Source organism: Pyxicephalus adspersus, chromosome 1 (genome assembly GCF_032062135.1).
Source record: "Pyxicephalus adspersus chromosome 1, UCB_Pads_2.0, whole genome shotgun sequence".
Lineage (NCBI taxonomy): Eukaryota > Metazoa > Chordata > Amphibia > Anura > Pyxicephalidae > Pyxicephalus > Pyxicephalus adspersus.
In genome coordinates, this window is record NC_092858.1 from 68732718 (window position 1) to 68745468 (window position 12751).

Below are 12751 nucleotides of genomic sequence, written 5' to 3' on the forward strand. Positions count from 1 at the left end.
AAAAAAAAAATGCCTTTTGAAGGACTATATTTAACAGCATAGCCAATCTATCTGTGGTCTGGTCCAAGCTTACAAGGAATTAAAAAAGTTCTCAGCCACCTCCTGGGAGAACTGTGTTATAGAGGTATATCATTTTTTTGTAAAATGTCTTAAATCCTGCTAAAATTTGTTCCAGATTGTATGTGTATTTCCCTGGGTGTGTTTTAGTTTTGGGTAGAGCCTTAAGTTTGGGTTTAGGATTTAATTTAACAGAAGTTTACCCGGTTTATCATTCCATGTGAAAAATTTGTGACCTGACCAGTGGAGCAATTTTTCCGTTCTAGTGGTCAGACAGAGGTTGATCTCAGTACGCAAGGCCTCAATCTGAGGACGTAAGTCCAGTTAAAGGTTCCATTTATGTTGTGCTTAGGTTCCTGATATTCATTGAGCTAAGAATTCGGGATAAGGGACTGAGACCACTTAAATTCAGAGGCAATTTTAAATTCTTCCTTAACTAGGCCTCCTGGACAGTAAGGGGGGTGTGTTTTCAGAGTTGTTATGGAGGAAGAAGTCATCCATAATAGACTCAATCTCTATACAAACCAATTTACCATTCAACATCCCCAGATGAATGGTCTCTCCAGAAAAGATCAAGAACCTTGTAAGTATGGTATATGTGGATCTCCCATCTATGGGCCTTCCAATAATTAGCAATAGTGATAGAAATTCTATCCTATCCTATCCTATCATATGAAGTAGGTTCTCCTAATCTGTGCAATTGTTGAAATAACCTAAAACCTGGCATATGTTGACTAATATTTGTGTTGTAGCTGATCAATTCGGAATGCAGATTACCATGCCTTACTACTATAATTACACCTCATACCTGTATTGAAAGTGTAAAGTGAAAAGTATGCATACAGAGTTTTCTGTAATCTCTTTTAATCTCTAATATTATACATGTCTCTTTACTCTGTGTGTTCCCATATTGAGAATGTCATTATATCACTGTATTTGTATATGAAATTATATTTTTAACAAAGAAAAGTACAGTACATAAATGTATTTTTACTGGTTTTGTTTATTTGTGCTTTAAGCTGTGAAAACATTGATAGTTAATTATTAAAAGAATATACTTTAAAATCCATTTGCTTTAAAAAAATTTGCCCGTGCAACTACATCATTGGAGTAGTCCCTGCCAGTAGTGTTACTGTCGACTGATTCAAAACTGTGGACATTCCCTGGACCCATATTGTATGCTGCAAGTGCTCCTACAACAAAAAAATTTTAAATTATATTCACATTGGGCACTATCATGTATGGTAATTTTAACATTGAAATGAGTATTAGTACAGTTTTGTGTAAAATATATTAGGCTGCATAACTTTTTTACCTTACTTACCTTTTTTACTTTTTTTACCTTAATTGTGTTCATATAACAAGTCTAATAACAGTCTCTTAATCTCTGGATGTATAACAAAAGTTCTCAAAGCAGTCCTGTATCTTGTCTATGCACTTAGACACATACATTAACACATACATTTACCTATCCTAAGTTTCCTAGGAATAAAGCTCTGTATAAGCACTGAATCACCCTAGCCAAGCTTTCACGTGACTAGGAACTTTCTGCACCCATGTGACAGCACTGGGCCAATCACCAAGAACCAGCACTGTCACATGAGAGCAAGAAGTGGAAAAAGTCACCTGCATCCATATACCCAAAATGCCTGATGGCTTAATTAAAAGGCTAAAGACTACAGGAAAGTTATGTATGAGTATGATGGTGACAGATTTGTATTATAGTCCATTTTACAAGGCATGAAGATATAGGATAAATAGCTGGAGAATTATGCATGCAGGGTACTTTTCCAGTTGTGGCATCCAAATTCATGATGGCACTAATTGTAATATTTAAAACATGAAGTGACAACAAATACAGAAAATCCTTTATGTCTTACTCTTATCATCATTACTATATAATTTAATTCAATAATCACATAGTATCACATACTAGTCCGTAAGTTACCCAATAGGAAGATGAGGTGGGGGGAGGGGGGGTTAAGTATAATAGAGAACACACACACTATGTTGACTAATTTTAAGTTTTGCCTCTCCATGGATTGTACAATATTTGTTCATGTGTATGATTACCTTTCATAACTTGGCTGGCTGACCAGCTTGGGAATTTTGCCTTGATTGCTCTATACATATCTATTAGTATTTCCGTTGCCTGTAAAATATGCTCTTCACTGTCCCATTCTCCTCGAATAGAATGCCATCTTATGTCAATCTGTCATTTATAGAGAATAAAATAATTGTTATTAGGTAGAAACTAGTTGCCTGCTAAGTTAAAAAAAATCTTGTAATTAGCATGTGAATCCAGTGAATCTATATTTGATCCTCATGTCCACATGCCGTAACGTGTGTGATAAACTTTAAAAACCGAATAAGAGTTTTACATATGTATAATATGATAAAAATAAAAGTGTAATCACTGGCAGATAAAAAAATAGTGATTCCAGTGACGATACCAGCTTTTATTGTAATAATGAATTTTATGACACTTCCGTTACTTCTAATTAACGATTAAGGCAATTATAGTATTTTAAAGCTATTAAAAAAAACCTGTACTGTACCCCTCTCTCACTATGTGATGCTTAATGCTTGTCCCACCAAGAGAATAAGGAGCTTTGCCGCAATTACCTGCATCAGCCCAAAAGCATTGCCATTATCACCCTTGCCATCGGGGTCTAAAGCATTCCCAGCACGGGACTCACGAGACATTATTGCTGCTAAAATAGCTCCATCCACATTAGTTTGCCTTGCCACAGATTCAATCTTTGGTCTGTAGAGGTTCACTCTTTGTAGATCTGTTCTTGCCAGTGCTTCAGATGCTGGTATACCTTTAGCAAAAAAATAAAGGAATGCTAAAATTTTGACCAAAATTTGAGGTTCAGATACAGCTTTAAATGTATACAGACATTCATGGAAAATAAACAAAACTAGTTGTTATAGAGAATAAATGATGTTTTATATAAAGAATACTTTGAACTAAGCAATCTGATTGATGCTTTAAAAACTTTCTTTTGTGTACAGTTCTTACATGGGCCAGCAGTATGTACTCATTCAATATGCATTGTATGTTGTGTTTTGTAGTGCTAAAATAATGGTTCTGCTTTATTTCCCCCTTTCACAATGCAATATACATGAACTGATTTCTTAAAACAATGCACCCATATTATCGCAGTTGTTAGGAGAGAGATAGAATATATGCACTGCCAGCACCCTCTATTGATTATTATGTATATCTCTGTGTCATAATAAAAAAACTTAACACACTTAACACTTTGGGGACTGCCCATGCGCATGGACGAGTAAGAATTTTTCCACTCCTGCCCTGCGTTCCAACAAACTGCCACACACTGCACCTGCAGCTTACAGGATTTGTTGCCAATCAACAAAGTAAGATAAGACCCATCAAATCAGCAAGTTTTTCACCCACTCGGGCTTTTTCCCTATGTTCATCGATGTTGGTTGGCAGAATGGGCAGCCCTGCCCTACCCCACCTATGCTGTCAAAGTTCCATTGCAAAGTTTACCTTTGCTCCTGATTGCCCTGGATACATCTGGTGTGTCCTATCAAACGCTCTCAAACGCTCTTTGATGTTAAGTGGATTTAAAAGTCTTCAACCTGAGATTCTACTTTTTGCTCTCACCCACACCAGATGTACTCCAGGATGGATCATTTTTGGCTCAGACATATTGACTTAGCCCAGGTCAGGAAATTTTCTATAGTCAATCACATATTCAGATCATGCTTCGGTCATGCTTATGCTTAATTTATCCTATTCCTCTCCTCAATCTTGCAAATGAAAGCTGAATGAGTCCCTTCTCTCCTTCGATACGAACACTACCTTTGATTGCTCCCCAATATGGGAAGCTCACAGATCAGTGATGAGGGGTTTACTCACTCAGAATGGCTCTGGGATTAAAAACGTAGGATTAAAAAGATCCAGAGATATTTCAGAAGAAGACCCTAAAAAAATGTTGCAGCTGAACTGACTCTGCTCAGAAATGAATTACGTCTCTCTGCTTTGGAAAAGCAAAAACGGCCCTAACCAAATGTTGCAGAACATACTATGAACAGGGCTTACTAGGGCCCTGAGGGGTACACATGTCTCTTTTCTGACCACCCCTTCTGGGGAAAAGATATACCTGGTTAAAGACATTACAGCCAATTTTAGAGACCACTATGCTTCCTTGTATAACCTCAATCAGGCTGTCAGAGAAAGTGGGGCCCCACATCCTAATATTGAAAGATGAAACAATACTTACAGAAATTGGACCTCACTAGCCTTTCATCAGCCAGAAGAGATAAAATAAAATAGCCTATCTCTGTTAAAGAAATCAAGGCAACCCTCACTAAGACTGGGAAAACCTTACCTGGTCCTGATGGCTTCTCACTTCCATACTATAAGACTTTTGTTGATGTTTTGGCCCCCCACTTTATAGCTGTCTGTGGTTCTTTGACCTCTGAAACTAGTTTACCAAAAGACTCTCTTAATCAAGACCTTTTGTTTGTTACTTTTTTTGGGTTGCATAAAAAAGAAACTCATTTATCTTATGTCGTGACAAAGTTATTGCCCAATAACTATGAACATAGGGGGACAGGGAAGGTACAGGAGTAAAAAATGAACTGGTCAATTTAGTATATAGGTAAGTGCTGGTACTCACCAGAAATTTCTTGCCCATCTTGACGACCAGTTTCAGGTGAGGCACCGGTCGTAGGGATCTCACCAAGATTACCATATGGGGCTACAAAAGACATGATACAGTTGAAAAAAATACTTTATTCTTTGAAGATTACTATGCTCCATTATAAAACTATTACAGGCCAACAAATAAAAAAAAAATTCTATAATCTGATATATATACAGCGTCAGACACCCTAAGAATAGAAGTATTTATAGGTGGAGTGAAGGCTTTTTTTAAGTGAAGCTTCTAGAAAGCATGTGGTCTCTGTCATAGCTGACATATTGGTCACATGATTGATAAAAACTTTATTTACAGTTGTCAGTTGGCTGTTGCATGTGTGAGATTGAGCATTTGTTTTTTTCATTAGAGGAAAGCCCCTTGATGCATGCCCGATGTAGGGCATGAGCAGGAGGAGACGCTAACCTGTGATATGATGCAAGTATCCCAGGAGCCTGCTGGTTTCCCCTTCAGTCTTTGTCAGATAGCCACCCTTTTACATAATGTTCAAAATGTAATATTAGGTCCACTTATAGGGAGAACATTATAAAAAAAAATATATCCGCTTTGGGTCATTGTGCTGGGAAATGTTAGTGTAAAGGTTTTATGTCTAGAGTATGGGCAGGAATAGGCTTGACAAGGTAAAAGTAATTGGTAGTAACCTACAAATATACTCAAATATTCATTGTTTCAGTCACCTAAATAAGTTGATTGCTATAAATGACTTCACTCAGAATAAATAATAAATTACAGGTTTCCATACAACTGAAGGATGAATGTCCAAAAATGTTTAGTTAGGACAAAGCTCTCAAAATCTAACTGCCTAATAAGAATTTTATAAGATCATTTGTAAAATAAAAATAAAAACAAAAAAAAACTGCAGGCCTGTACCTATTTAACGTTTTTAAAACAATTCAGCACAACAATATTAGTTTGGTAACAACAATAACTTTTCCAAACAGCACCTTGTTCAGGAACTTTAGATTTAGCTCCATCAGTCTCAGAACTGCATGCTTTGTGCACTGCCAATTTGCTGCTTCTCCTTTATTAGTTTTACAGCTTTTTTCTATAGATTCCACAGAACATAGCACTAATAGCAGTTTATTAAAATTAATACTCACATGACATGGTGGCTTTCCAAATATTCCTGTAACAACAAGAACATATCTTATCATATTTTTAATGAAAAAAAAAAGGCTTAGGCATATATATATATATATGTACAACATGGAACTGGAAATTGGTTGTAAAGTAAGCATTTCTTACCAATTCTTGTTCTATTTTATTTCTATTTTATCATCAATAGACAAGAGTTGCCTGTATGACCAGCAATATGACTAATTTCAGATCCCCACAGCAGCTGAACATTTGTTTGTTTAGACAAGGGATCTTAGTTGAAAAGGAAGCTCAGTGTTGCATGACTTTGGGGTGTCATTTAAAATAAATAGCACTGAAATGAACTGCCTTGCTTGAAGTGGAACTTAACAAACAAAAAAAAACTCACCTTTCATTCCACAGATTCCTCAGTCCCACTGAAGATGTCCTCGATTGGGTCCCACATCATCCTTTGTCCCACAGCTATCTTCATCTGTTTTCTTGCTTCCTCTGGGTATGCCACCCTATCTTGCACTGCGTATGCATGAGATCGGGTGACATAGCCTGCTGTAAAGGGGAAAAAAGAGTGCCAATCTCACCATGAATGGGTGAGATCACTTTTTTCCCCTAATGTAGGAAAAGGCGCCTTTTGCACATGGCCGAGATTGTGGCTTTTGCCTACATTGGAAAAAGAAGGAGCAGCCAGGAGCCTCCTGGGATGCGAGACATGGATATCCCAGGAAGACCTGCTCTCCAATTCTGGACAAAATAAAAGGAGAATGAAATTCTTTACATGATGTAAAACCTGAGCAGTTACGTTTAGATATTAATGTTCATCACAAACCTATTACTAAAGTAAAAAAAATGTACCCTTGTGAAAATTATATTTAATAGTCATCTCTCTTGGTGCCTGAGCAGCTTATTAGTGCTGTACTGTAGGAAAGCTGCCTATGGAAGAATATCTGACATTTTCAGGAGAACCAGATTCCTGCTACCCTCAGGGCACACTGAGGTTTTGTCCTGCTGGCTCATTTAATGTATAGGAGGAATCGGTATGGGGTCTGTACTGAAGGTACAGGTGTACTTTAAATCTCTTAGTAGCAAAGACAATAAAGAGATAGTAAACATGAACAATTTTCACTGCCAATCCAATAATAGATCAACTATAAAGGGAATTCACCATCCATTCATTCATAAGAGACCAATTTTTTTTTGTTTTGTTTTTTTTTTTTTGTGGGGGGGAGGTTGTGGATAAATTGGAAGTGTTAGTTAATATGATACAAGTGTACGTACAGATATTCAAATACATCTGATGGCTTTTTCTCTGTGCAGAATCTTGTACATGTTTGTGCAGTGTGTGGGACATTTATAAAATCTATGAGTACGGATCAGTCAAGCCTTAATTTGGCAGTAGATCTGCTTGTGTGTACTAGACTGAAAATTATGTGTAGTTCTATGCTAAGAATATTTTTAGCCAGGAAATGCTGTATGCCAGAGAGAAGCTGAGATCACTAAGGAATGAGTGAATGACACTTAAAAATCTAAAAATGTCTAGGAACTGGCAGAACAACTGTGACTTCAACATATCTGAAAAATTTAATACAAAACGTTTCAACAAAATATTTTCTTGATAATTAGTGTCATTTACTTACCTTTGCTGGATGATTTGTTTGTAATGTTCCCTTTCCTGTGACAAAGAGGAAAAGGCAGACAGTTTCTTATATATGCAATGCATACCTCCCAGCATTTGAAAGTGCCCAAAAGGGACGGTGGGTGTGGTCTTGTACCGGGTACAAGGGCGGTGCTTGTACCGGGTGTGGCTAAAGCACGATGGACACACATTAACTAATTTATGATACTACAACAACATGTAATAACACAGTATACATTAAATATAAAACCACTTCACTTTAAGGTAAGCCATCAATCAACGTTTGTTCTATTGGTGGTTTAATTATAATAAAATGGGCAAACAAGGCCTATCTAATAATTGTCACAACTCAATGTTACCCAACAAAATTCCCTTTTTAGTAATAGGATTATAAAATAAATTTCACTATCACAGACTAATTTACTATATTCCTTTACCTTTATTGCAAACATCCAAAATATTTACCATTGCACCAAATCCCTTTATTCACACCGACATAAAATAGATAACTTTGTGATGTAACACAAATTTTTCATGTAAAACACCATGTTTTTTGATGACTAAAGTCCTATTTTACCAGAAAAAAAAGAATCATAGGGTCCCTGCAATAATAAAATCTGACCCTTCAATAGAATAGGTTGGGGACCTTACCAGATAAGAAATGGGGCAGCAACCCTGTGCACCCCCTTTTCTATCCATGAATGGTCCTCTGGAATTTGGTTTTCCCCCCTAAAAAAGTGAGTAACCCCTCCCTTTTGGAAAAAACAGACACACCTGCCCCCAACAGTGGTAGGGTCATCCTTCAGAAAGAGGGCCTATTACCTACAACCTGACCAGTGTCGTGGAGGTCTGTGGGTTGGGGGCTTATTTGAAATCTAAATGGCCCTTTAATTAACTTCCTTGGCAGTATTCCGAGTGTGACTTGAGGTAAATTTTCAGTACCAAAAGCAGTTACCCCAAGCCACACTTGGGGTGGAATTTCCAGGGAGTTTTAAAGTTTTACCCAGTCCCCACGTGCCCGTGGCGTCCTCCAGCAGTGTCTGCGCGATCCTCCAGCGATGCTGAAGCGTCCCCTAGCGATGCCTGCGGCGTCCTTCTGCATGGTATCTGCATTCTTGGCAATTGAACGTTGGGGAACGCGGGGCCAGGGGACACAGATGCCAGCCAGGCCGGGGACATCAAGATCGTGTGACGGAAAGCAGAAGAAGGAAGAAGACAGAAGAAGATGGCCGCACCTGGTGCTTCCTCTGCACTAGGACAAAGGAAGAATTCAGGACCAAATTGAGGCCAGGTATGGAGGGATTGGGGGCTCTGCAGAAGTAAAGGTACATATATGTACAAGGTATATATCATGCCTAAAAACAATGTGCTTGTGCTGCACAGCTAAGACACTGCCGGTCAGCATTGCTCCTCTTTAAATATAATACTTTGAATGCGATCTTTTACTCTTGGACAGGATATATGTAATTGGCAGGATCACCAGATGAAGAAGGTAAAAAGCCTGAAAAAAAAGAGAATGGTAATGTAACTTCCACATCTTAGGACTGCAATATTTTACATTTTTGCCTGGTTTTGGATTTATGAGGATTTGGGATGCTCAACATTTCAAGAATCTTGCTGGAAAGGTTGTGAAAGCAACCCCTGTGGGACATTATTATTTATTTATTTTTTAAATTTTTCCATTCATTATTATTTCTATTATTTTTTTAGGCACTCCAATAATGTTCACCCAAAAACAGGTGTAATCCTCAATTGCCGGGAAAACTAGTTAAAACCAGATTCTGGCTGCAAGATGTTTTCCCGTCATAATATATTTACCTACTGACTAATCAAAACATATAATTAGACTTTTTAGTTTTCTGTATTCAGACTGCTTACATTCACTGTTAACACCACTCCCTTCCAAAAAACCCAGCAATTCAATGTAATTATAAAGCTGTCAGTTCAGTATTTCTAGTTTCCTCATTCTAATAATTTATGGGAAATATAAAACTGGTTAGCTTGGACTAACACCTCCCATTTTCAGTAAATATCAAATAATATTTGGTACTTTAAGTATTTGAACTAATGGGCATAAATCAGAGGGATAGATGGGTGATCTGGGTAAACAGGGCTCATTTGCATTTGGCCACATCACTGTTTTTCAGATTTGCCTCTGCTTTACATGGATAAACTTTGAGTACACAGGACATACCGAATGACTGTATGTGGGATGCTGGTAGGAGGAGTTTATACTACAGCAATGGTAAAAGTAGAATTAAAGTCTGGAATGAAATATAATAAAAACCTGTTTCTAAACTCCTTAATGCCCTTACCCTACAAGTTAAGGTCAATTAACCTACAAGTCTTTGTTCCAAAATAATCTCATCTGGGTAAAAAACATATTTCTACTTTCCATTTCATTTTTAGTTTCCAAGTACAATGCTGGCAGCAGCCATCACACATTGGGAAATATAAAACTGGTTAGCTTGGACTAACACCTCCCATTTTCAGTAAATATCAAATAATATTTGGTACTTTAAGTATTTGAACTAATGGGCATAAATCAGAGGGATAGATGGGTGATCTGGGTCAACAGGGCTCATTTGCATTTGGCCACATCACTGTTTTTCAGATTTGCCTCTGCTTTACATGGATAAACTTTTGAGTACACAGGACATACCGAATGACTGTATGTGGGATGCTGGTAGGAGGAGTTTATACTACAGCAATGGTAAAAGTAGAATTAAAGTCCGGAATGAAATATAATAAAAACCTGTTTCTAAACTCCTTAATTCCCTTAAAATTAACCTACAAGTCTTTGTTCCAAAATAATATCATCTGGGTAAAAAACATATTTCTACTTTCCATTTCATTTTTAATTTCCAAGTACAATGCTAGCAGCATCCATCACACATAGTTACTATTATTATACAGTATTTTTATAGCACGGACATATTACGCAAAGCATTACAAAGTCCATTGTCATGTCACTAGCTGTCCCTCAAAAGGGTGTCTAAGGGCAACTTGGGGGGAAGCCATTTAACCTATTTTATTAGTTTTCTGTATCCACCTACAGGGGATGGCCACAGGTTACAAGAGATTGTCAGAGACTGCTGACATTTTCCTGTACATTTTGTATGCTGTGGCCAACAAAGTTCTTTATTTTAGGTTAGGTATGTTACTAAGTGTATAAAATGCTTTTATTTTCTAAAGATAGTAACATATTTCTTCTAAATCTCCCAAAATGTTATGCAGGGGAGGGATTGTCATGTAGTACATGAAGGCAAAGAAAAGCAAATTGTTAGCTTTGCGCCAGATGGCAATAGAATACTTTATAATGCACGTATTCTCTGACACACAAATACATTTACTGTTAACACCAAACCCAAATTAGGAACTCACCAACACATTGTAATTATAACGTTGTCATTATTCCCAATTTCCAGTGATTGCTATGCTAATGTCATCCCTTACGGTTAACAGAAAACTGGTCAGCTTAGACTAACACCTCCCATTCTCATTAAGTATTGAATAACCTTCAGTACTTTAAGATTTTTGGACTAATGGACATAAATCAGGGGGACAGATGGTTGATCTGGGTTAGCAGGACTCATTTGTCCACATTATGTTTTTCAGATTTGTCTCTTAGTTGGTCATAGATAAACTTTGAGCACACAGGACATATCAAGTGACTATATGTGGAATGCTGGTAGGAAGTGATAATCTTACAACAATGGTTAAAGTAAAGTATGGCATAAAATATAATAAAACATGTTTCTAAACTGCTTAGTGCCCATATAATTATCCCACATGTCTTTGTTTTAAAGTAATATCATCTCTGTAAAACACACAATTCCACTTTCTGTTTCAAAGCACAATGCTAGCAGCAGCCATTATACATAGTTTGGTAATTGTTCAGGCAGTGCCCAAAAGGGACGGTGGGTGTGGACTTGTACCTGGTACAGGGACAGGGCTTGTACCGGGTGTGGCTAAAGCACGATGGACACACATTAACTAATTTATGATACAACAACACGTAATAACACAGTATGCACTAAATATAAAACCACCTCACTTTAAGGTAAGCCATCAATCAACAGTTTTTCTATTGGTGGTTCTATTATATTAAAATGGGCAAACAAGGCCCATCTAATAATTGTCACGACTCAATGTTACCCAACAAAATTCCCTTTTTAGTAATAGGATCATAAAATAAATTTCACGAGTGCGCATGCGCCACCGTTCATGCAAGTCGCACTGTGAACGGCTCGGCGCTCTCCGGACCCTTAACCCGCCCTGCTAGGCGACGTGCTCGGCAGCCACGTCACCCGCACCGCTGTGTGCTTTCCGCTCCCTCTCCTGCATCTCCTGCGATGGTTGGGAAAACCGGGGCCAAAGTAAAAGACCGCAATCCGCGGTCTCAGACTGTGAAGCTGGGCTCCAAGATGGCGGCCACCCGGGATACACACACGGAGGAGCAGCGAGGCAGGACACGCTGCAGGTCCCCTCTCCAGGTACCAGTGGGGATTTGGCAGAACAGGGGGGGGAAAGGAGTTCTTCTCCCCCTTCCCCTGCACATTCGCAGGCACCTCGGGCATCCCCCAGTCCCTCTCTGATCCAGGACCCCCCCTTATCAGGGTTTTTGCCTCCCTCTACTTACTGGGCAGCCTCTCAGGGGGAAGATTTAGGGCATCTTAGTCCTGATGCCAGAATATCTGCGGAGGGCTCAAGCCATACAGTGCTATCACAGGATTCAGCAGTTCATTCACCCCCCTGTGAACTTCCAGTGGCTGAACGCAGGCTTTATGTGAATTTGGCGGGCCTCATTCAGTCTGAGCTAGCTAAAGCAACGGAGACTATAACATCTGAACTCCGCCAAGATTTGCAGAGCTTGGGCGCCAGGATTGATATTTTTGAGAAAAAAAGTGGATGACACGGTCTCTCAAGTTAATCAGAATTCTAAGGAGATTTCGGCCCTTTGTGATCGGTTTGACGAGCTACAGGTCAAGATGGATGACCTGGAAAACAGGTCTCGCAGAAATAACTTCAGGATCAGGGGTCTTCCTGAATCAGTCCAAGATGTTAATGAGGCGGTGAAACGCTTTCTCCGAAAAATGTTACCAGACACCCCAGAGCCTTATCTTCATCTGGACAGGGCCCATAGGGCGCTAGTAGCTTTTAGACCTGATGGTCCCCCGAGGGATGTGATTGTCAAGCCCCACTACTTTAGCACGAAGGAAGCGCTTTTGAAAGCAACTAGGGGCTTGGATCGGGTTGAGATGGAAGGTTGTCC

The 12751-nt window shown here is 38.6% G+C and overlaps 1 protein-coding gene across 5 annotated transcripts in view; it reads right to left on the reverse strand.

The window, feature by feature from the left end:
* Positions 1 to 1048: 1048 nt before the first annotated feature.
* The window catches only part of LOC140331939 (lysozyme g-like), a 29313-nt gene continuing 17610 nt past the window's right edge, over positions 1049 to 12751 (reverse strand). For all 5 annotated transcript variants that reach the window (XM_072413294.1, XM_072413268.1, XM_072413274.1 and 2 more), the window contains 6 exons: positions 7478 to 8977; positions 5852 to 5877; positions 4713 to 4793; positions 2683 to 2882; positions 2131 to 2269; positions 1049 to 1250 (listed from right to left, as the gene is read on the reverse strand). In XM_072413294.1, coding sequence (XP_072269395.1) covers positions 1117 to 1250; positions 2131 to 2269; positions 2683 to 2882; positions 4713 to 4793; positions 5852 to 5877; positions 7478 to 7572 — 675 coding nt within the window. In that variant the 5' untranslated portion in view covers positions 7573 to 8977 and the 3' untranslated portion in view covers positions 1049 to 1116. The remainder of the gene's footprint in view (positions 1251 to 2130; positions 2270 to 2682; positions 2883 to 4712; positions 4794 to 5851; positions 5878 to 7477; positions 8978 to 12751) is intronic.